At 42.8% G+C, this 26,350-nt stretch overlaps 1 protein-coding gene across 4 annotated transcripts in view; it reads right to left on the reverse strand.

Moving 5' to 3' along the window:
- DMTF1 (cyclin D binding myb like transcription factor 1) overlaps positions 1-26,350 on the reverse strand; it is a 79,488-nt gene that overhangs the window by 31,126 nt on the left and 22,012 nt on the right. For all 4 annotated transcript variants that reach the window (XM_075208685.1, XM_075208686.1, XM_075208684.1 and 1 more), the window contains exons 5-10: positions 23,905-23,981; positions 23,468-23,625; positions 15,660-15,692; positions 15,280-15,389; positions 14,023-14,251; positions 12,867-13,018 (exon numbers count right to left, since the gene is read on the reverse strand). In XM_075208685.1, the coding sequence (XP_075064786.1) occupies positions 12,867-13,018; positions 14,023-14,251; positions 15,280-15,389; positions 15,660-15,692; positions 23,468-23,625; positions 23,905-23,981 (759 nt within the window). The remainder of the gene's footprint in view (positions 1-12,866; positions 13,019-14,022; positions 14,252-15,279; positions 15,390-15,659; positions 15,693-23,467; positions 23,626-23,904; positions 23,982-26,350) is intronic.

The following is a 26,350-nucleotide window of genomic DNA, read 5'->3' on the forward strand; positions in this document are numbered from 1 at the left end:
CCTCCTGCTCTTAGGAAGAAAATCCTTTCGTGGTTTCACTCTTCTCGTTTTTCTGGACATTCTGGTGAACGCAAGACTTTTGAAATTCTTTCCCGAAGTTACTGGTGGCCTTCTATGAGGAGAGATGTCAAAGATTTTGTGGCTGCTTGTGAATTGTGTTCCCAGTTTAAGACTCCCCGCAGAACTCCAGCGGGTTTGCTTCAACCACTACTCATTCCTTCCAAGCCGTGGACCCATATTAGTATGGACTTTGTTACTGATCTTCCTCCTAGTAAAAAGTGCAATACTATTTGGGTAGTGGTGGATAGATTTTCGAAGATGGCACATTTCGTTCCTTTGACCGGTTTACCTTCTTCATCTACTCTGGCTGATTATTTCATCAAAGAAATCTTCCGTATTCATGGATGTCCTGCCGAGATTGTTTCAGATAGAGGAGTGCAATTCGTTTCCAGATTCTGGCGGGCCCTCTGTAAGACCTTGGGTATCCGATTATCACTCTCATCCTCCTACCATCCTCAATCTAACGGACAAACCGAAAGGGTCAATCAAGATCTTGAGACTTTTATAAGGATGTTCTCTCCAGCCAACCAAGACAACTGGGTAGATTTGCTGCCATGGGCTGAATTTGCTCATAACAACATGCATCATGAATCATCTTCTAAAACTCCATTCTTTGTGGTTTACGGTCACCATCCGTCTTTTCCTGCCCTCCCTCCCACCCAAGTTCCTGCTGTAGAGACTGTGTGTCAGACCTTCAAAAATATTTGGTCTCAGGTCAGAACCTGTTTAAAGAAGACATCTGCCAGATATAAGTCTTTTGCAGATAAAAAGAGACGGGCTATTCCACCACTTAAAATCGGAGATCGTGTATGGTTATCAACCAAAAATATTCGTTTGAAGGTCCCATCTATGAAGTTCGCTCCTCGTTTTATTGGTCCATATAGGATCATTCAAGTGATAAATCCAGTTTGTTTCAAACTTCTACTACCTAAGAACTTTCGTATTTCCAATGCATTTCATGTGTCTTTGCTCAAACCTCTTATCAACCGTTTCTCGGTCCCTCCTTCAGCACCGCGGCCAATTCAAGTTCATCAAGAGGAGGACTTTGAGATTACTCACATATTGGATGCAAAAATTTCGCGAGGAGTGCTTCGCTTCTTCGTTCATTGGAAGGGCTTTGGTCCTGAAGAGCGTTCATGGATTAAAGCAGAAGATCTCAACGCTCCAGCTCTTCTTAAGAAGTTTTATTCCAAGTTTCCGGACAAACCCGATTCCAGGTGTTCTGTGCCCACCTTTAAAAGGGGGGGTACTGTCACTCACCGGACTGTGAGTGCCATTTCTCCTGTGTTCAGGAACCGTGGCCGTCCGCCATCCTGAGGGTCTGCGCATGTGCAGCCCTTATGAAACCTTCAGTACCTGTTGCTTTTAATTGATTGGATGATCAGGCAACCCTCCCTATTTAAACCACCTGTGATCATTACCTGGTTCCCTGATCTTGGAGTCTCATTCCCCATGAGCCTCTGAAGGTGTTCCTGTGTTTCCTCATGTATTCAGCTCCAGCTGATTCCTGTCTACTACGTTTGTGGTTTCCAGACCACTTCAACTCTCCTGTGTTTATCGTGCCTGCACTCAGCTGATTCCTATCTGCTACTACTGCCGGATTCCTGTCCGCCTCAACTCTCCTGTGTTCAGCGTGTCTGCTCTCCGCTGCCTCCGTTACTACTGCCGGATTCCAGACAGCCTCAACTCTCCCGTGTTCATCATGTTTCCAGTTTCACTTACTACTGCTTCCTGAGTATTGCTCCGTTGATTGTCGGTTACCTTCCGTGCGCTGCACCAACCTGATTACCGCTTCCATTCTCCAGTGGTCTCTCCTCCTGCCGGCGTTCAGCCGTTCAGGTATCCCTGCACGTCTCCTTGACAGCCTGCTCTCCTGAACCGCGGTATGCATGCTTTCCATTGACTTTGCTATTGTATTGCATATCCGTCTGGACTGTGTTGTGTTCATCTCCGGAGTCTTCCATCTTCTGAAGCTATTGTTACTATTGACTTTGTTGCCTATTACCTGGATCTCTATAGTGACTTTGTATACTTCAAAGCAGTGCCTGTCAGTTATTATTGTATTGTGGATATCATCGTGGGATCAAGCTCCGTGTGCCCCGTGTATCCTCTGCATTTCATTCATCTCCTCGTGTCCCTCCTCACATATATATAGCAGTGGTACAACTTGCTGCACGCAGACCACTGACTCCTGTTTCCCATTGGCACCAGTTTCAAGTATTCTCTTACATAAGCAGTGGTACAACTTGCTGTACGCAGACCACTGACTTCCCCGTTACCTACTTGCACCTGGAATCCATTCCTTCACTATAGACAATGGTACAACTTGCTATACGCAGACCACTGACTTTCACTACCTCCTCTCTACTCCTGGACATTCCTCCTCACTATAGCAGTGGTACAACTTGCTGTACGCAGACCACTGACTCTCCTCACGTTTACTTGTCCATCTGGTTCCTCGTGTACATACATCTAAGTCATTACCAGTTGCTGCTAGTCATAGACTTTCCTTGAGCATTCTCTCACCATCTGCTGATTCTCCTGTTCCGTTGTCACCCTGCTACCAGAGGACCATAGTACCAGCTATATTACTCTGGTAAGAACTAGGGATGAGCGCACTCGGATTTATGAAATCCGAGCCCACCCGAACGTTGCGGATCCGAGTCGGATCCGAGACAGATCCGGTATTGGCGCCAAATTCAAATCTGAAACTGAGGCTCTGACTCATAATCCCGTTGTCGGATCTCGCGATACTCGGATCCTATAAATTCCCCGCTAGTCGTCGCCATCTTCACTCGGGCATTGATCAGGGTAGAGGGAGGGTGTGTTAGGTGGTCCTCTGTCCTGGTAGATCTCGTGCTGTGCTGTTTAGTTCTGTGCTGTGCTGTTTAGTTCTGTGCTGTGCTGTGCTGTGTTCTGCAGTATCAGTCCAGTGGTGCTGTGTGCTGTGGTCTGTCCTTCTGAGGTCAGTGGTGCTGCTGGGTCCTGTGCTGTGTCCTGTTCAGTCCAGTGGTGCTGTGTCCTGTGCTCTGTCCTGCTGAGTTCCGTAGTGCTGCTGGGTCCTGTGCCGTGTCCTGTTCAGTCCAGTGGTGCTGTGTCCTGTGCTCTGTGCTTCTAAGGGCATAGTTATTTCCCCATTATTCCCAAGTTTTTAAAAAATAAAAAAAAAGTAAAAAAAAATAAAAAATTTAAAAAAAAAAAATATATATATATAATAATTATAACCAAATTTGCAAAACCAATCCAGCAGTATAAGTCCATTGGTACTGCAATATTACCAAGTTCACACATTCTGCAGTATCTTGTGCTACATATAATGGAGACCAAAAATTTGGAGGATAAAGTAGGGAAAGATCAAGACCCACTTCCTCCTAATGCTGAAGCTGCTGCCACTAGTCATGACATAGACGATGAAATGCCATCAACGTCGTCTTCCAAGCCCGATGCCCAATCTCGTAGTACCGGGCATGTAAAATCCAAAAAGCCCAAGTTAAGAAAAAGTAGCAAAAAGAGAAACTTAAAATCATCTGAGGAGAAACGTAAAGTTGCCAATATGCCATTTACGACACGGAGTGGCAAGGAACGGCTTAGGCCCTGGCCCGTGTTCATGACTAGTGGTTCAGCTTCACCCACGGATCTTAGCCCTCCTCCTCCTCCCCCCCCCTACAAAAAATTGAAGAGAGTTATGCTGTCAGCAACAAAACAGCAAACAACTCTGCCTTCTAAAGAGAAATTATCACAAATCCACAAGGCGAGTCCAAGGATGTTGGTGGTTGTCAAGCCTGACCTTCCCATCACTGTACGGGAAGAGGTGGCTCGGGAGGAGGCTAATGATGATGTAGCTGGCGCTGTGGAGGAACTTGATGATGAGGATGGTGATGTGGTTATTGTAAATGAGGCACCAGGGGGGGAAACAGCTGATGTCCATGGGATGAAAAAGCCCATCGTCATGCCTGGTCAGAAGACCAAAAAATGCACCTCTTCGGTCTGGAGTTATTTTTATCCAAATCCAGACAACCAATGTATGGCCATATGTAGCTTATGTAAAGCTCAAATAAGCAGGGGTAAGGATCTTGCCCACCTAGGAACATCCTCCCTTATACGTCACCTGAATAACCTTCATAGTTCAGTGGTTAGTTCAGGAACTGGGGCTAGGACCCTCATCGGTACAGGGACACCTAAATCCCGTGGTGCAGTTGGATACACACCAGCAACACCCTCCTCGTCAACTTCCTCCACAATCTCCATCAGATTCAGTCCTGCAGCCCAAGTCAGCAGCCAGACTGAGTCCTCCTCAATACGGGATTCATCCGAGGAATCCTGCAGCGGTACGCCTACTACTGCCACTGCTGCTGTTGCTGCTGTTAGTCGGTCATCTTCCCAGAGGGGAAGTCGTAAGACCGCTAAGTCTTTCACAAAACAATTGACCGTCCAACAGTCGTTTGCCATGACCACAAAATACGATAGTAGTCACCCTATTGCAAAGCGTATAACTGCGGCTGTAACTGCAATGTTGGTGTTAGACGTGCGCCCGGTGTCCGCCATCAGTGGAGTGGGATTTAGAGGGTTGATGGAGGTATTGTGTCCCCGGTACCAAATCCCGTCGAGATTCCACTTCACTAGGCAGGCGATACCAAAAATGTACAGAGAAGTACGATCAAGTGTCCTCAGTGCTCTTAAAAATGCGGTTGTACCCACTGTCCACTTAACCACGGACATGTGGACAAGTGGTTCTGGGCAAACGAAGGACTATATGACTGTGACAGCCCACTGGGTAGATGCATCCCCTTCCGCAGCAACAGCAACAGCTGCATCAGTAGCAGCAACTACAAAATGGCGGCTCGTGCAAAGGCAGGCAACATTGTGTATTACAGGCTTTAATAAGAGGCACAACGCTGACAACATATTAGAGAAAATGAGGGAAATTATCTCCCAGTGGCTTACCCCACTTAGACTCTCATGGGGATTTGTGGTGTCAGACAATGCCAGTAACATTGTGCGGGCATTAAATATGGGCAATTTCCAGCACGTCCCATATTTTGCCCACACCATTAATTTGGTGGTGCAGCATTACCTCAAGAGTGACAGGGGTGTGCAGGAGATGCTTGCGGTGGCGCGCAAAATTGCTGGACACTTTCGGCATTCAGCCAGTGCCTACCGCAGACTAGAGGCACATCAAAAAAGCATGAACCTGCCCTGCCATCACCTCAAACAAGAGGTTGTGACGCGCTGGAACTCCACCCTCTATATGCTGCAGAGGATGGAGGAGCAGCAAAAGGCCATTCAGGCCTACACAGCCACCTACGACATAGGCAAAGGAGTGGGGATGCGCCTCAGTCAAGCGCAGTGGAGACTGATTTCCGTGTTGTGCAAGGTTCTGCAGCCATTTGAACTTGCCACACGAGAAGTCAGTTCCGACACTGCCAGCTTGAGTCAGGTCATTCCCCTGATCAGGCTGTTGCAGAAGCAGCTGGAGAAAGTGAGGGAGGAGCTGGAAAGCCATTGCGATTACACCAAGCATGTAGCTCTTGTGGATGTAGCCCTTCGTACGCTTTGCCAGGATCCGAGGGTGGTCACTCTTTTAAAGTCAGAGGAATACATTCTGGCCACCGTGCTCGATCCTCGGTTTAAAGCGTATGTTGTGTCTCTGTTTCCGGCGGACACAAGTCTACAGCGGTGCAAAGACCTGCTGGTCAGGAGATTGTCCTCTGAAGAGGACCGTGACATGCCAACAGCTCCACCCTCATTTTCTTCCACATCTATGGCTGCGAGGAAAAAGCTCAGTTTTCCCAAAAGAGGCACTGGCGGGGATGCTGATAACATCTGGTCCGGACTGAAGGACCTGCCAACCATTGCAGACATGTCTACTCTCGCTGCATTGGATGCTGTCACAATAGAAAAAATTGTGGATGATTACTTTGCTGACACCATCCAAGTAGACATGTCAGACAGTCCATATTGTTACTGGCAGGAAAAAAAGGCAGTTTGGAAGCCCCTGTACAAACTGGCTCTATTTTACCTGAGTTGTCCCCTCTCCAGTGTGTACTCGGAAAGAGTTTTTAGTGCAGCGGGGAACCTGGTCAGTGAGCGGCGAAGGAGGTTGCTTCCTCACAACGTTGAAAAAATTATGTTTATAAAAATGAATAATCAATTCCTCAATGAAGTACAGCACTGCCCTCCAGATACTACAGAGGGACCTGTGGTTGTGGAGTCCAGCGGGGACGAATTGATAATGTGTGATGAGGAGGAAGTACACACTGTAGGGGGAGAGGAATCAGAGGTTGAGGATGAGGACGACATCTTGCCTCAGTAGAGCCTGTTTAGTCTGTACAGGGAGAGATGAATAGCTTTTTTGGTGTGGGGGCCCAAACAAACCAATCATTTCAGCCAAAGTTGTTTGGTAGGCCCTGTCGCTGAAATGATTGGTTTGTTAAAGTGTGCATGTCCTATTTCAACAACATAAGGGTGGGTGTGAGGGCCCAAGGACAATTCCATCTTGGAACTTTTTTTTTTGCATTATATGACCAATCAACAGTCGTTTGCCATGTTCAAAAAGTAAAACCAAATTTAAAAAAATTCAAGAAATTAAACCAAAAGTAAAATGCCGTGTCATAATTTAAAACAAGAGGTATTGACGTGCTCTAAAACTACTGTATTGTTGTTTATATTTTATAAACACTACACTTGAAAGCTTGAGTCTTTCAATAAAAAAGTAACTGTCCATTGCACGAATATTTGCAACAGGGACAATTTTAGGGTTAAGAAAGTCAACTAATAACACTTCGACGCTGTCTGTCTTTATAAACACTACACTTGGAAGTTGGAGGAGGTATTGTGGCCCCGGCACCAAATTTACTACCGGGGCCACTCCACTGTGCAGTCCATATTTAGGTGTATCAGATATTAAACAACGGTGACAGTTGATGCCCAATTTTTTAATTATACTGTGGCCTCGGTACCAAATTGTGTACCGGGGCCACCACACTACGCAGTCCAGATACTTGTTTGGTGGAATTCAGACCAGTTGAGGGTTTTATTATTATATTGTGGGGACCACTCTATCTATACCACACTACAACTCTATACCACTCTATTTAATACTTTAATTCTATTTAATACTTTAATTCTATTTCATACTTTAATTCTATTTAATACTTTAATTCTATTTCATACTTTAATTCTATTTAATACTTTAATTCTATTACTAATTACCATAAAGAGGAACTGCCGCTTCTATTTAATACTTTAATTTTATTAGTAGTTACCATAAAGAGGAACAAAATAAACCAATTTTACCAAAAGTATAATATGACTTAGACTTACAAACACTACACTTGAAAGATGGTGCCTTTAAATGAAAAAGTCAGTCTTCATTGCACGACTATGTGCAACAGGGACAGTTTTTTGGTTTACAAAGTCAACCAATAACACTTCGACCCTGTCTGTCTTTAACATACTTGATGGGATCTCAATGACGAATTGTCTGTACCATGTTTGGAGGAGGTATTGTGGCCCCGGTATCAAATTGGGTACCGGGGCCACCCCACTACGCAGTCCAGATACTTGTTTGGTGGAATTCTGACACGTGGAGGGTGTATTTATTTTATTGTGGCCCCGGTATCAAATTGGGTACCGGGGCCACCCCACTACGCAGTCCAGATACTTGTTTGGTGGAATTCTGACACGTGGAGGGTGTATTTATTTTATTGTGGCCCCGGTATCAAATTGGGTACCGGGGCCACCCCACTACGCAGTCAAGATAGATAGATGCGTATCATAGATAAAGTACATTCAGTGGTGTGGGGCAAATTGAAAAATATTCAAAATGCACTGACATTATCAAAAACAAGAGGTTGTCACACGCTAAAACTCCAACATGCATATGATGGAGAGGATGGAGGAGCAGCCGTATGTGTAGTGTAATGCAGACCTGTTGAAGGTTTTTTATATATTTTATTGTGGTGCCCAGTGCCCACTCCTCTAGGCAGTCCAGGTACATTTATTGGTGCGATTCATAAAAGTTCAGGGTTTTTAATATATTGTGGTGACCCACTCCTCTACGCAGTCCAGGTACATTTATTGGTGCGATTCATAAAAGTTCAGGGTTTTTAATATATTGTGGTGACCCACTCCTCTACGCAGTCCAGGTACATTTATTGGTGCGATTCATAAAAGTTCAGGGTTTTTAATATATTGTGGTGACCCACTCCTCTACGCAGTCCAGGTACATTTATTGGTGGGATTCATAAAAGTTCAGGGTTTTTAATATATTGTGGTGACCCACTCCTCTACGCAGTCCAGGTACATTTATTGGTGCGATTCATAAAAGTTCAGGGTTTTTAATATATTGTGGTGACCCACTCCTCTACGCAGTCCAGGTACATTTATTGGTGCGAATCAAACAAGTTGATGGTTTTCTTATTATATATATTGTGGTGACCCACTCCTCTACGCAGTCCAGGTACATTTATTGGTGTGATTCATAAAAGTTCAGGGTTTTTAATATATTGTGGTGACCCACTCCTCTACGCAGTCCAGGTACATTTATTGGTGCGATTCATAAAAGTTCAGGGTTTTTAATATATTGTGGTGACCCACTCCTCTACGCAGTCCAGGTACATTTATTGGTGCGATTCATAAAAGTTCAGGGTTTTTAATATATTGTGGTGACCCACTCCTCTACGCAGTCCAGGTACATTTATTGGTGCGAATCAAACAAGTTGATGGTTTTCTTATTATATATATTGTGGTGACCCACTCCTCTACGCAGTCCAGGTACATTTATTGGTGTGATTCATAAAAGTTCAGGGTTTTTAATATATTGTGGTGACCCACTCCTCTACGCAGTCCAGGTACATTTATTGGTGGGATTCATAAAAGTTCAGAGTTTTTAATATATTGTGGTGACCCACTCCTCTACGCAGTCCAGGTACATTTATTGGTGCGATTAATAAAAGTTCAGGGTTTTTAATATATTGTGGTGACCCACTCCTCTACGCAGTCCAGGTACATTTATTGGTGCGAATCAAACAAGTTGATGGTTTTCTTATTATATATATTGTGGTGACCCACTCCTCTACGCAGTCCAGGTACATTTATTGGTGCGATTCATAAAAGTTCAGGGTTTTTAATATATTGTGGTGACCCACTCCTCTACGCAGTCCAGGTACATTTATTGGTGCGATTCATAAAAGTTCAGGGTTTTTAATATATTGTGGTGACCCACTCCTCTACGCAGTCCAGGTACATTTATTGGTGCGATTCATAAAAGTTCAGGGTTTTTAATATATTGTGGTGACCCACTCCTCTACGTAGTCCAGGTACATTTATTGGTGCGATTCATAAAAGTTCAGGGTTTTTAATATATTGTGGTGACCCACTCCTCTACGCAGTCCAGGTACATTTATTGGTGCGATTCATAAAAGTTCAGGGTTTTTAATATATTGTGGTGACCCACTCCTCTACGCAGTCCAGGTACATTTATTGGTGCGATTCATAAAAGTTCAGGGTTTTTAATATATTGTGGTGACCCACTCCTCTACGCAGTCCAGGTACATTTATTGGTGCGATTCATAAAAGTTCAGGGTTTTTAATATATTGTGGTGACCCACTCCTCTACGCAGTCCAGGTACATTTATTGGTGCGATTCATAAAAGTTCAGGGTTTTTAATATATTGTGGTGACCCACTCCTCTACGCAGTCCAGGTACATTTATTGGTGCGATTCATAAAAGTTCAGGGTTTTTAATATATTGTGGTGACCCACTCCTCTACGCAGTCCAGGTACATTTATTGGTGCAATTCATAAAAGTTCAGGGTTTTTAATATATTGTGGTGACCCACTCCTCTACGCAGTCCAGGTACATTTATTGGTGCGATTCATAAAAGTTCAGGGTTTTCTTATTATATATATTGTGGTGACCCACTCCTCTACGCAGTCCAGGTACATTTATTGGTGCGATTCATAAAAGTTCAGGGTTTTTAATATATTGTGGTGACCCACTCCTCTACGCAGTCCAGGTACATTTATTGGTGCGATTCATAAAAGTTCAGGGTTTTTAATATATTGTGGTGACCCACTCCTCTACGCAGTCCAGGTACATTTATTGGTGCGATTCATAAAAGTTCAGGGTTTTTAATATATTGTGGTGACCCACTCCTCTACGCAGTCCAGGTACATTTATTGGTGCGATTCATAAAAGTTCAGGGTTTTTAATATATTGTGGTGACCCACTCCTCTTCGCAGTCCAGGTACATTTATTGGTGCGAATCAAACAAGTTGATGGTTTTCTTATTATATATATTGTGGTGACCCACTCCTCTACGCAGTCCAGGTACATTTATTGGTGCGATTCATAAAAGTTCAGGGTTTTTAATATATTGTGGTGACCCACTCCTCTACGCAGTCCAGGTACATTTATTGGTGCGATGCATAAAAGTTCAGGGTTTTTAATATATTGTGGTGACCCACTCCTCTACGCAGTCCAGGTAGATTTATTGGTGCAAATCAAACAAGTTGATGGTTTTCTTATTATATATATTGTGGTGACCCACTCCTCTACGCAGTCCAGGTACATTTATTGGTGCGATTCATAAAAGTTCAGGGTTTTTAATATATTGTGGTGACCCACTCCTCTACGCAGTCCAGGTACATTTATTGGTGCGATGCATAAAAGTTCAGGGTTTTTAATATATTGTGGTGACCCACTCCTCTACGCAGTCCAGGTACATTTATTGGTGCAAATCAAACAAGTTGATGGTTTTCTTATTATATATATTGTGGTGACCCACTCCTCTACGCAGTCCAGGTACATTTATTGGTGCGATTCATAAAAGTTCAGGGTTTTTAATATATATTGTGGTGACCCACTCCTCTAGGCAGTCCAGGTACATTTATTGGTGCGAATCATAAAAGTTCAGGGTTTTTAATATATATTGTGGTGACCCACTCCTCTACGCAGTCCAGGTACATTTATTGGTGCGATTCATAAAAGTTCAGGGTTTTTAATATATATTGTGGTGACCCACTCCTCTACGCAGTCCAGGTACATTTATTGGTGCGAATCATAAAAGTTCAGGGTTTTTAATATATATTGTGGTGACCCACTCCTCTACGCAGTCCAGGTACATTTATTGGTGCGATTCATAAAAGTTCAGGGTTTTTAATATATATTGTGGTGACCCACTCCTCTACGCAGTCCAGGTACATTTATTGGTGCGAATCATAAAAGTTCAGGGTTTTTAATATATATTGTGGTGACCCACTCCTCTACGCAGTCCAGAAAGATACCTTGTTGCAACGTTTTGGACTAATAACTATATTGTGAGGTGTTCAGAATACACTGTAAATTAGTGGAAATGCTTGTTATTGAATGTTATTGAGGTTAATAATAGCCTAGGAGTGAAAATAAGCCCAAAAACTTGATTTTTAAACTTTTTATGTTTTTTTCAAAAAAAATCCGAATCCAAAACCTTAAATCCGAACCGAGACCTTTCGTCAAGTGTTTTGCGAGACAAATCCGAACCCCAAAAATAACGAAAATCCGGATCCAAAACACAAAACACGAGACCTCAAAAGTCGCCGGTGCACATCCCTAGTAAGAACATCATCTGGTGATATCCTGGGCAAAGACTCCTAGTGCCCGTGACAAAAACTAAAAGAATAAAGACCATAATATCTAACTTTAAATATGGTAAATGTAAATGTCAGTATTTGCACATGTTAAAGGTACTAAACCTCACCCAAGCCTCTTCAAGTAGTGTGTCAGTTTTGGTGACAATTCAAGGCGATTACTAGATGATACAGATGTTTCCTGGACTCTCAGATAAATGCTGGCGCTGTGATCCCTGGAGATCCATGGCATATCTGGTGGAGATGCTCGAGGCTCAAACCATTTTGGAGGGAGGCAATTAAAATCTTTAAGGAGAGACTGGGAGTGGGGGTGCAAGTGGGTCCAGATTTCTGGAATCTAAACAAGATTAAGGCTCCTATTTCTGCATCTAAGGAATTGGTTCCATAGCTTAGAATTCTATGTGTTGATGGAAGATATCACCTCTGCCACATTAGACAGAAATAGAGTTTACCACTACCTGGTTTAGCTGGTTAACCTTTAAAGAATCAGACACTTACAGAGGTTACTTTATCTAGAGCTAATCGCCTCTAGTATTTCTTTGTGCACTGATTTTACTGACGTTTCTTATATAACAGGAGCACAAGACACCTCTCCCCTCCTTTCTATCCCTTTCATTCCCTTATTACCCTCTTTAAGTTCTCTCCCCTTCTTTCTTAAATTTTGAAATCGTAAAAACTGATAAGTTATTTGTCTTGCGCAATACTTTTTGATTGGTGTTTTTGAAGCTTATCAATTTCAATAAAAAAAAAAAGTTTACATAAAAAAGGTCCTAAACCAAATAATTTAGTTCAATGTACAAGTTAAGTAAATCAAGCCTAAAGAGCAATTTTGACAGATTATTGTGTGAAAACCTTTTTTATTTTCACAAAGCTGTAGTCACAAAGCTGTAGTAGAAGAACTCTGTATCATAAACACATATGTAGTAAGCAGAGCCGTAACTTAGAATTCTAGTGCCCTGGGCGAGAAAGACAAATGCCGCCCCCCCTAGACCTCAATCTTAACCAAATTAATCTAAAATATTCCTAAATTGCGCCCCCCTTCAGCGTTGCGCCCTGGGCGGTCGCCCCTGTCGCACAGCCCTAGTTACGGCCCTGGTAGTAAGCTATAATGAAAGGTTTTCCACTATCAAAGCATTAAACTTCCTGCCAGTGGTTTTAAAAAAAATGTACTTTACCAGGAAATGACACATCCTTGTGGTTTGCAATTTGTCTCTTGACAGTCCACCATTTACTTCTGAGCCACTGAGGTGAGCGGACACTGCTCCAACCTTCAGCCAATATATCCCAGTTAATGTCATTTTCATCCAACACGCCAAGCTCTGCTATTCTAGTGTTGAAAGAAAACGTATAAGTGATGTTAAGAAACAGATTCCCTGAAATAAATGATTTATAATATATAAGTGCCATTATTTCTCCATTACACTCGGATGTACAAGACTCAATGGATCTCTCGGGGTGCAAAGCTAGAGTAAGATTCTGCCTCGCTCACCTTACTGGAAATGGCTAATTTCTTTCAATACACTTGTTTGTATCTATAAACAACCACTTAATTGGTGCTAACTGCAATGCCATAAGACACAGATTACATCTTTTGCCTACTTTTTTAGACACAATTGGTCAAAAAGCATAGCATTTTATTTTGGAATACAACACTTTTTTACTCTATGTACTTAACATACAGTTTTAATGCTATTGGATATCTTCTAACAAGTGCTAGAAGCATTTTGACTAACCAGAAGAGATGGGACAATTTAGCACACTTTTTTATGATTTGCCCTTGCATTTCCCTATGCAAATATGAATACATGAATGTATAATAATATTCTTATTGCAAGGCTTTCCTTAGCCTTTATAAAGCTGTCACTAACTATTTTTTAGATGTCACCTTGACCTAAAGGGTCACTGTTTTTTATGTATTTGTTCCATAATTCCATTATCTCCTCCCACATTTTTAATAATGTGTGATAATCTGTTCACAATAGACAGTATTGGATGTAGCCAGCAACAAGGGTAAGATTAAAATAATAATAAAAAAAATACCTCAAGACCATAAAGCCACAACTAGCATATGCACTCCTTAGTAGCAGGCAACATTAAGAACAATTTTGAGGGTATTGTCTGTTCAGCACCACAGCATATACAGGAAACAACATATCAACCCTACCAAGAGAGTGCATAATCCCATATAAAAGCTTACACCCATACACTTGACAAGTTCATTTCCACATGCTTTTTGGCTGCCTTGATATAATAAATGTTGAAATGACCTGCAATAGGAACATCATGCTAATTAGTTAAAAATGGAATCCAAACAATGAGGATTAGTCAAACCTCAAAATCAAATTGATTTCATCTTCTTTGGTCCATTGTGTTCCACCACTCTGCTTCCAATTCAAATAGTTCAACCACTTGGAGCGACACTGCTTTTCAGAGCGTGATCCCACTCGCTCTGCCACTGAAGCCCAGGAGACTCCTTGTGTTACTATATCACCAGCTTCTGTGCCAGTGAGTTCATGGACAACATCTGTTAACCGTCTCTCTTCTTCATCAGTCCATTTCCCTGAAAATTAAATGAATGAACTCAAAAATACAACTTTTAGCAGACTAATACAGCCAAAAGAACATCAATTTAACTAGAAATGAGATAAAGACAAAAACAATGGTTCTCTAGTGCAGAGTTCAACAAAGATAGATATGCCAGGTCTCCATGGCACCTAAAAACTGAGTCATGGCGTCTTACTCCTAGGTGCCACACCCTGCGTCAATCAGGACATTTGAAACAGATCAGTTCCTCTCTGATCAAAAGGGCTCGGGAGTGGCTGAAAAGTACTGAGATGTGAACATGATCAGTTTTCCTCTGAATATATGTGGAGGAGCAGCATTGCAGGGAGTGAGGGTGTGACAGGATGCACTTAGATTGCCCCCATGTCTCATACCAGCCAACTCTGTGACAGGATGTACTTACTCTGTCACTTTGTCTGCAGGTATAGTGATTTTACCGATTTGTCTTGAGGCTACTTTTACAGTCAATAACCTGCCGTTACTGACCACTTGAACAGGTCCTGCTTAGCCCCCACCAGACTCTTTCACTGCCACCTGGAACTGCTTACTTCTCGCATTGTGTATAAGCTGCTGCACCTCTTTGCTGATGACTATGGCTGGTTCCTCCTGATTGCTTACTCTGGATCAGGACTGGAGGGGAGCAGGCACAGCCTTGATACAGGTCACTGGGTTCAACACAGAACAGCCAGGGGATAGATTAGAGAGTTGGCTATTATCTGTAGGTCACAGAAAGGGTTTATTTATGAATAGTAACTCTGAGAGGTAGTGAAGATACATACAGAGGATACACACAGAATGCCTTTATATGGGGCTGTTCTCATAAAGAACACTACTATAAGAATAAATTTAGTTAACACTGGTTTGCCATTGGTGGAAGAGTGTAAATGGGAGGAGCTTCACACTCTAACAAGTTTCACAGATTCAAACTGCATACTCCAGCACGAGCCCTCTATAACATGCATATTTGTGATTGTTACATAAGAAATCTATATGAAATTATAATTTTAGTCTGAACAGGATTTGCACCTGTTTTACAGGTCTCTTTCATCAGTCGACAGCGATCTTTCACAGAGGAGGCACTGCGGCCCAGAGCAGCTCCTATTGTAGCCCAATCATTCCCATGCTTCACACGTAATCTGAAAGAAAGCAAAACAAAAATAGGCTGTAAAAACTACTTTCCAGAAAGAAACCAATGTGTTCCGGACCTTGGGCTATGTCAATAATGAATACTTTTCACGGTATATAATTAATGCACCTAAAATAAAACTGCAAGTGTGCTTCACATTTTCATTCTACCAAGTTATTGTTCTATTCCTGGCTGCCTATTGTTGTGTATAAAATATAAAATTGCATTTTTCCTAAATGTAGCATAAAGGACAAAGAACATATTTATTGGTAGCACTTACTCTCTCAGTCTTTCAATTTCTGTATGTGTGTATCTGCAAGAGATAAAGAGATAATAAATAGCCAACATCCACTAACAACAATATAACAATAAAAGAATCTCAGATTTCCCATTTTAGGAATTAAAAAAATAAGAGGATTTTTACTTACCGTAAAATCTATTTCTCTTTCTCCACTGGGGGACACTGCCAGACATTGGGGTATAGTAGTGGGATTGGGAGTTTAGGCACTAAAAACTCTTTGATTTTTACTCCCCTTCTCTGCTATGCCCCTCCTCTCCTAGATACCTCAGTTTTGATTAACCAAGTGTACTATAAGGAGCTGCCCAAAGGGCAGAAGAATGTAAATCAAAAACATTCATAATCAGATCATCTACAGAGCAAGGGAGGGAGCGCAGTGTCCCCCAGTGGAGAAAGAGAAATAGATTTTAAGGTAAGTAAAAATCCTCTTTTCTCTCTCCTACCACTGGGGGACACTGCCAGACATTGGGGACATACCAAAGCAGCCTCATGGGAGGGAATGCTCTGGAGCGGCTGCATGTAATACTTTCCTGCCAAAGCTCGCATCAGAAGATGCGAAAGCCTGCAATCTGTAAAACTTTACAAAAGTATGAACAGACGTCCAAGTGGCCGCTTTACGCAGTTGTTCAGCTGAAGCCCCATGGCGTGCCGCCCAGGATGCACCAACAGCCCTGGTCGAGTGAGCCCTAAGCGTCTGAGGAACTGGCCGAGAAGCTCGGACATAAGCCAGACTAATAGTGGAAGTAACCCACCGAGCAATAGTCTGTTTAGACGCCGGCCAACCACGCTTCTTGACGTTGTATAAAACAAACAGATCCTTTGTTTTACGAGTAGAGGCTGTGCGGTCCACATAGCACCGGAGAGCCCTAACCACATCCAGTAGATGAAGATCGTAATCAACAGAGTCAGTTGAAGACGACAAATCCGGACGAAATGCCGGAACCACAATCTCCTGGTTGAGATGGGACCTAGACACTATCTTTGGAACAAAGGAAGGTTTAGTACATAACACCGCTCTATCTTCATGAAACACCAAAAATGGAGAACTACAACAGAGTGCTGCCAATTCCGACACCCTCCTAGCTGAAGATATAGCTAGAAGAAAAACCGTCTTCCAAGACAGATGGTGCCATTCTGCGGTATGAAGGGGCTCGAATGGAGGAAGACAAAGAGCCCTCAACACTAAATTCAAGTCCCAAGGTTCTACTGGATGAGAAAATGGGGGTTGAATATGAAGGACTCCTTGTAAAAAGGTCTGAACCTCACTCAGAAGTGCCAATTTTCGCTGAAAATAAATTGACAGTGCAGACACCTGAACTTTAAGGGAACCCAGTCTGAGTCCCTTATCCAGGCCCTCCTGCAAAAAAGCCAACAGTCTAGACAGGCTAAACCTGGAAGTATGGGAACCCTTGGATTCACACCAAAGGATATAAACCTTCCAGATCCTATGATAAATAGCCGCAGAAGATGACTTTCTTGCCCTAATCATGGTGGCAATAACTCGTGACAAAAAACCCTTAGCCTTAAGAACTAAGGATTCAGCAGCCACGCCGTCAAAGCCAGCCGATCTAAATCGAGATAATGAAGAGGGCCCTGAACTAGCAGGTCTGCGCGCATGGGCAGACGAAACGGCTGATCTGCTGACATTCCCAGAATGTCTGAGAACCATGCCCTGCGAGGCCAATGAGGGGCTACCAAGATTGCCTGAACGCGTTCTCTTTTTAGCTTTTTCAGAACGCGAGACAGCATCGGAAAAGGTGGGAACAGATACACCAGCCTGAAGCGCCACGGAATCGCCATGGCGTCTGCTGCGTATGCTCGAGGGTCCCGGGACTTTGCACAATACCGAGGGACCTGACAATTCAGTCTGGAAGCCATGAGACCCCATCTCTGAACTAGAAGAGCGAATACCTCTTTGCACAGGGACCACTCCCCTGGATGAACTTTCTCCCTGCTTAGGAAATCGGCTTCCCAGTTGTCCACTCCCGGGATATATACCGCCGATATCTGGGGAACGTGATGTTCCGCCCAGATTAGAATCTTGGCAGCCTCTTGCATGACTGCCTTGCTGCGAGTTCCTCCTTGATGATTCAAGTAAGCCACAGCTGTGGCATTGTCTGATTGTATCTGCAGGTGTTTTCCTTCCAGAAACCACTGAGCTTTTAACAGAGTCTTGAGCACAGCTCTCAACTCCAATATGTTTATGGGAAGAGCTGACTCCTGGGGAGACCAGAGTCCCTGAAACCTTAACGGTCCTGTGACTCCTCCCCAACCCGAAAGACTTGCGTCCGTGGTCACTAAGGTCCAGGGGCCCGATTTGAGGGTCTGACCTTTGCTTAGCTTGCTCGTGGAGAGCCACCATGTTAATGACAGTCGAGTTAAAGGAGACAGTCGAATGAACTGTCTGTCCAACCGTTCCTGTGACCCCGACCATTTCCGGAGAATTTCCAACTGAAGAGACCGGGAATGAAATTGGGCAAACGGAACTGCCTCGTACACCGACACCATAGTTCCTAGAAGTTTCATGCAGGAGAGCATGAACACTCGAGGACGATCCAATAATACTCTGGTTCTCCGCTGAACCATTGTGTCGAACACCAATCCCAGAAAGCGCATGCGCTGAGCTGGGATGAAAGACGATTTTGGCACATTCAGAATCCACCCATGGTCCTCCAAGAACTCCATTGTGGTCTGAACCTGGCGAGATAAAATCTCTGCAGACCTCGCCTTTAAAAGAAGGTCTCAGGGCACTTGCCATAACTGCCATGATTTTTGTGAACACTCGAGGAGCAGAGGCCAGACCAAACGGAAGGGCTCTGAATTGAAAATGATCGGAACTCACCGCAAACCTCAGGAACCGATGATGCTGTTCCCATATATGAACGTGTAAATACGCATCTTTTATATCGATGGAAGCTAGAAACTCTCCCTCTTCCATCCCTGCAATGACTGTCCGAAGAGACTCCATTTTGAATCTCTGGACTACCACTTGCTTGTTCAAGGACTTGAGATTCAGTATAGGGCGAAATGTTCCGTCCGGCTTCGGAATCAAGAAGAGATTGGAGTAGAACCCCTGACCCCTTTCTGGCCCCGGCACCACCACTCCCGCACCCTGAAGCTTCGCCACTGCCTCCAGCAGGGCCTGACTTCTGAGGGGACAAGCGGGCACCGGTGAGGAAAGGAACCTTATTGGTGGAAACTGGATCAAGTCTATAACATATCCTTTCGACACCACTCCTCGAATCCAAGCGTCCGACGTGACTGACCACCACTGGCGCTTGAAGAGAAGAAGCCGTGCCCCCACCACGGGTACCCGCGTGGGCCAAGGAGTCATGCTGCAGGTTTTTCACTGGGACGCGACGTTCCCCGTCTGGGAGCGCCCCTACCTCTGCCGCCGCCTCCTCTGGAAACCGCCGGCTGACCCCTTGGTGGGCCGCCACGGCCCTGCGAGAAGGAGCGAAAGGACCGAAACCGAGCTTGACGCGGTTTATGAGAGCCCATAGGAAGAATATTACTCTTCCCTCCTGTGGCTACCTCAATCACTTTCTCAAGCTCCGGCCCAAACATAGTGACTCCATCAAAAGGCAGGATTTCCAAGGACCTCTTTGATTCAGCATCCGTCGTCCACGAACGTAACCACAGGGAACGTCGTGACGCCATAATAAGGCCGCCAATTCTGGCATTGACTGCTACTGCATCCATGGATGCCTGTCCCATATAATCCGCTGTCTCCTGAATGTGCTCTGCGAGAACCAGGAGATCAGGTAGCGCAGCATTACTTTGGATGGCCGAGATCAACTGCTCTGCCCATATCTGCACCGCCTTATTTGCCCATGCCATTGCCATAGTGGGCCTAAACAAGCTACCGGAAGCCACATATGCGGACCGGAGCGCATTGTCACACTTTTTGTCAGTGGAGTCTTTAAGAGATACTCTCTCCTGGGTAGGAATGGCAGAGGAAGTGGACAACCTGATAATGGGTCTGTCCACCTTAGGAGACGCCTCCCATTTAATACAATCCTCTGTTGAAAGAGGGTAAAAGCTCTTAAATCTACCCGGCATAACGAACTGTTTTCCTGGGTTTAACCAAGCGTCCGTCACAATCTGTACCATCTCCGATGACGGTGGGAAAGACATAACCTGAGATTTAGTCCTTTTGAAAATGGAGAAACCTGAGGGAGCCGAGGGTGTAGGGTCAGCAAAACCAAGGCTATGCCTAATACCTAACACCAGGCTTTCAATATTACCCACCGAGGTGGTCATAATACTCAGTGAGTCTTCTTCCTGAGTATCCGAGACTATATTCCCATCCTCATCTGATGGGATATCTGAGCCTGGGCTACGACCCTGGTTTACATCCAGTGAGGCCCTTTTGGCTCTGTGGGAGACTGCAAGTGGGCGATCATCACTATGAGTCAGAGAACTCTGTGAGGATGTGCCTACAAATTCTGTCTGGTCACTCGCCCCTGCTACATGTGAAGAGCACTGCCCTGCAGTGAGAGATACCTGAGATTCTGTAACTACATTCTGACGTATCTCTGCAGCCTGTAATATCACCGTAGTAAACTTCTCCATGGTTGCAGCAAAGGATTTAACCCAAGGCGGCTCTACCATGGCTACCGGTGTTTGAGCTGGGGCGGGACGCTCCTGAATCCGGTCTCACAAGCAGCGCAAAGGGCACCTTTGTCATGCTGTCCTTTTGAAAGTTTTACTTTACACATGGCACAAGTAAAATACAATGCAGACCCTCCAGAGGATCCCCTGTCAGAGGACTCCTTGTTAGACATTACTGGTTAAATACAGTATAAACTGATTATGACTAGACAGATAAATGATAATTGTCTAAACAGTTAATGTCAGAATACAGCAATACACAATTTGTAGCCAGATCTATATACCCGAGTACAAATTTGCCCCACAGTAACTTTTAACCTCTCCCGCTAGGTAGAACAATCAACCATGAATGTTTAAAATGTTTTTGTACACAAACAAACACAGGATTTAACGATACCAGTCACAGAAGAGGTAAATGAGAGGAGAGAAGCGACATGCAGCTGCTCGGTGTGAGCTAAAGATGGCGACTCCGCTGTGCAGGATCCTGAGAAGTGCGGGAAACGAAGGTCCTCCTCCAGCTCCGCCTTCATCAAAAAAATGTCTGCTCCTCTCTAAGTTACTGAACAGCTCATCTATAATATGGCTGTCGGTAATCTCTCCACAACACGCTTGTTACAGTGCCCAGGTAGCGTGTGCATCTCTGCCCTCCTCCTGCAGCGCCGCTCTCTATAATAGAGGGAGCGCTAACTGATCCCCGCTGCTCGTTGTCAGGGGAGGTGGGGGTATGGAGGAGGGGGCTTGCCGGCTAGTCCGTCGGTGGGGAGAGATGGATCCTGAATCTCCCCCGCGCGACCTATCTCTGTGGCCCGCTGAAGAGGTCTACCTCTGTGGGCACCTTAAGCCCTAATGGCGCTATCCACAACTAACAGCTCGTTTCTAGGGGATGAACTACCGGCAAGACTGGTGAAGGAAGACCCGGGCATCAGCCACTTCTTACCTTGCGCGTGGATCAGGGTGAAGGAAGCCCAGGACTATTCACCCTCTCTGGGACTTAGGATCGATCCCCGCGAAGCACCCTTAAGAAAAAATTAAATAAAAACGTGAAACACTATCACTAACTAACATATAGGCAGGAGCCTATACTAAACTGGCCTAACTCCTAAGGCACTAAAAAAAACCTGAGGTATCTAGGAGAGGAGGGGCATAGTAGAGGAGGGGAGTAAAAATCAAAGAGTTTTTAGTGCCTAAACTCCCAATCCCACTACTATACCCCAATGTCTGGCAGTGTCCCCCAGTGGTAGGAGAGAGAAAAATATATTTTATAAATTGTTTTAAACTATTGTGGTACTGTTAATAAGTATTCAATATACAATTAGATAGATTTAGAAACTAGCCTTAGATAATCTGAGGCACTCTCCAGCTGTTGTGGAAGTGGTTTTACTCGTTGCTTATGTCAATTATCAAGTTCTTGCTGGAAACATTAAAAACAATGATGCTGTGGCACTAAATAACATTATACACACGGTGGGTACAATAATAAATGTTCCTTTAAACCTCAGCCACAGTTTTGCAAACGTAGCTTCGCACACATGCTAAAGGTAGTGTTAATTAAGATTGAATGGGGCTTGTTGACTGCGGTGGTTGTATCCATCCAATCCACTGGTAAGAGCAGTCTACTTTCTCCAGTCCTTGTGCTCATCTACCTCATATTCTTCATTCTACTTCCCACTTTTACTTTCTACTTCTAATGTCCTTCTTTCCCTGTCATTCACATGCATTCTCAAATTAATATGTAAGAATAGCATGTTCTACAGTCAATCTTATTACCATCATGAACAGTTGCATGCCCATCTATGTACTTGGAGATACAACTTTGTACATTTTGTATTTGCTGAACAAACTAGTCACATTTGCTAGTAAGATTGTTAGACATTGTCTACTTACCATTATGTTTAAATTTCTAAGTGATAGCAGAGCCAGGGATAGCTAAAGTATGCAGACATGGATTTAATAGTAATGCGATTGTAGTGAAAAGTAATGTAAGCGCCCCCCTCCCTCCATACACACACACACAAATAAATATATGATGACCTTGAATGAACGTACAAACATTTTGTATCTGGAAAAATGTAGCAAATAAATTTTGGCGTAAAATTCTGGCAGAGCTGTGTATATGTCAAGAAAACTATGGGTGAAAAATGGAAAAGTAATTTTTTTCTGATTTCAGTCTAGTTTATCTAGCTAATGGAAAGAAAATAAAAAGACAAAAAATATCTATCTACTTTTTGGTGACATATAGCATAACATATCCCCAAAACAATAAGTTTACACTTGTTTTAGCAGAATAAGAAATTCAAAAGTAATTGCCAGCAGAACAGACACCATGAAAATGCAACTGCTGAAGAAAGCTGCAAACCACCTCCAGTCTTAAAATGGTTAATGATATGAAATCGATTTCCAGACTTAGTGATTGTGTCACGGATCTCAAACAGAAGTACAGCTAGGAGTCATGGATAGGTGAAAACACTCTGTGTTTATTTGCAGAGAGGTGTTAACAACAGGTAATAAGGAGCAGTGATAAATACCAGGTTCCAGCTGATGCAGAAAGTAGCATGAATGTCCAGAAACAATCAGGTAAGGACAACAGGAAATTACATCAGGATTGGACAACAGGAAAGGACAACACAGGATGGGACAACAATAACCAGCAATGACTGCTGGGAGGAACAGGTATATATAAGGGGAATGAGACACACCCAGGTGCATGAGATAATTAGTGAACATACAGGTTAACTCCTTAAGCACAAGAATAATGCACAATAGCAGCACCTCTGGTGAAAAGAGGTACTGCTGGAACACAAAATAGAAATACAAATAATAGAATGACAAAAAGGCAGGAGCTGCCATGCAAAGCAGCATGTAATGCATACGTTGTAGGCAGATCATGACAGATTGCAGTGTTGACCATGCTACCTGCAGACTGTTCGCTTCTAAGCCTCTACTATTTTAGAAAATTTTCCACTAGGATGGGTAGAGTACAGAGCATCCTGAAAGTAAGGTCAGTACACTGGAATCTCCAAGTAGGAAAATATCATGGATATAAAAAAATATACTATCATGATAGGAGTATCTAAATAGGAGGAGCATACCAATTAATGAAGCATTATTTTAGCATTACATTATAAAGTATTTTGCCACATTACATACATGATATCAGTGTTCTTTTTGCCACTTACTTTCCCACATGGTTCCGGTCATCGTACATGCGAAGGACTCTCCTGTACACAGCAAAGAGTGGACGGTTTAAACCCCAGGCTATGGTCCGATAGAAGTCTTTCCTCTCATCCTTCGACATCTCAAAAATTATCTCAGTTGCATCCTTAATGCCATGAGCCTAAATCAAGCAAGGACATTGGTGAGGAAAAAAACAATTATTGCTTGCGTTTACAATGATGTGGGTGACGTTGCATGCTGACTAACTATTAACAATTTTTCTTCAATAACACATGGATGTGAATACTTGCAGAAATAGAAGTAATAATGTTGACATCAGATATTCTACACTGCAAGATGTCTAAATGACCTGGATGGGAATGTTACAGTTCTACACAAGCATCTGCAACTGAGGGATTGTACACAACTACAGTTATTAATCCCACAAATGACATCGTACCTTTAAGTACCGGTCAATGTTGCTCATTAAGATTGCAATTTCCTCTTTCGACCACATGCCCTGCTTCCATCTGTGACCTTACACACAAAAAAAAGGGAAAATAATTCTACGGTACAAACAGGAACGGTCTCTGTCCTATTTATGCTTATCAAAAATTCCCATTTACAACCAATGTTACATCACATCATAAAATCAAGTAAGAATTTATTAAAAGCTTGTTTTGCTCAAAAAGTAAATAAATATATATTTTAATTAGATACTAGTAAGACAGCATAATACATCAGAAATGCTATTGATAGAGAACAGGTGTTATTGAATGATCAAGAGTGTTAGTGTTTTAAGTTGTTAGAAATCGATTGAATTTGCGCTCTCTCCCTGGGTGTAAGCAAGAGTAGCACCTGCTAAGGGTATCCCTCCCTTCCAAGACTCAAATAAATTCAAAAATGCTGGGCGCTCATTGACTTCTATATTGATATACTAATAGTGATAATGCAACAAATACACATGAGTAGAGATATATAAACTGGTGGTTACAAGGTAGTGAAAACATAACATTTATTACAATACTAAAAACATGGAATACAACATGCCTAAATTACACAAGTTTAAACATTTAGATTAACATAACATTGGCATAGAAATAATGATACATCAGTCAACAATAAATGGCAATATAGTCAACATAAGCGGTAAAAACCAAATGGAATAACGTGTACACGCACAATTACTAAAGGCAAAAAATAGATCTCCAGCCCAAAATATATGGAAAAAATGACTAGTCCGTATTCACTACCTTGTAACCACCAGTTGATATATCTCTACTCATGTGTATTAGTTGCATTATCACTTTTAGTATATCAATATAGAAGTCAATGAGCGCCCAGCATTTTTGAATTTATTTGTGTTTTAATTTGTTGGCATTTCACCTGCTCTGAAATGAAGTTTACTGCACATTGTGCCGAAAGAATAGTCTTCAAGAGCAATGTTCTATAAAAAGTGGATAAATGGTGAAAGAGTTAACTTTGTTCAGGAAACTATTGTTCAGGCCTACAGCTTTGCAAGTCACAAAAGGCTTTAGTTTTATTAACAAGTTTCAAAGACATGCAAGAACTGCAACTATGATTTGTAACAGTAATGTCCAATTTCCCAGGACATGTAAATCTTTCTTTACAATATTTGTTGATGCTGCATTTTGTAATTCACACTTGCGTAGTGCTAAAATGTCTACGTGACTGAACCATTATAAATAGGTGATGATTTGTCTTGATAAACTCAGAGCATATACTACACTCCACCTGTGCGTGTAATTAATGTCTCTCCGGCCGTTATGATATATCTTATCTGATCACTGACTACTTAAGAAATATCGTTATCCAGGTAGACAAGAATTTTACTACAGATGGCAAAGTCATTTTTTGCCAAGCAACCGGCAAAACAAAAGTGGCTGTAATCTAAATTAAATAGTTTAATATCATATTTATTTTTCCTATTACAGTAAAAACATTAAATTTGTATTTAATAATTTAAATAATATTAGGCAATTCATGGTCAACAACATTTTATTTTTAAGTGTTAGTAATTAGTTCCATTTTCCTGCAGGGCAATCTACTCAGCTATTAACACTTGAAAATGTTTTAGTTTTTAAAAGAATTTTAATTTTCTATCAGGTATACTTGCTGAGAACTATTCTCCTTCTCTGCCATATGTCACCACACCAAAGTTGGCTTGCCTGAAGCACTGTCCACTCACTTCATTCGAGGTGCAGAGGCATATTTCAAAAGTGCTGGATTGCATGCCAAACTGCTCTTATTTCTAGAACATTTCCTTGAAGATGCTTTTTCTTTTTTGCCAGGTGCCTTGTATTATGTGTGTATGCAAATGAGCTCCTCAACCTATAGAACTGGAAACACAATACACTCTGGCTGAAAGATTCATAACCTGACATTTTAACCTTGGATTTTGCCATCAGTTGAGGGACTGTTTTGTGATCTTTGAAAGACTGAGCATAAAGTCTAAGGAATTTAAGTTGTGATCCCACTTGTCAAGTAGGTCCAATTGGAGGTCTTGCATATATTTTGTCCATGGAAGAACAGCTATGGTTGAGGAAAACATTCCTAGGAGGCAGAGACAAGTCCTTGCTGAAACTCGTCTTCAACACTGGACATGCTGAGACAGATATTGAATCTTGACAAGTCTTTCCTGCGAGAGACACAGTTTGTCTTTTGCAGTATCTGTCTAGACTCCAAGAAACAGGAGTTGTTACGAGGGCACAATATGATTTTTTTTGCTATGTTGATCATCCAACCATGTTGCTGTAGAAAAAGGATCACATGAGATGTCATATCTTGGGCAACATGTTCTGATTTTGCTATGACTAAGATGTCGCCCAGACACGGTTATAGGGTTATGCCACACCTTCTGAGAGCCGCCATAAGAACTATCATCA

Source organism: Mixophyes fleayi, chromosome 4, assembly GCF_038048845.1.
Source record: "Mixophyes fleayi isolate aMixFle1 chromosome 4, aMixFle1.hap1, whole genome shotgun sequence".
Classification (NCBI taxonomy): Eukaryota; Metazoa; Chordata; class Amphibia; order Anura; family Limnodynastidae; genus Mixophyes; species Mixophyes fleayi.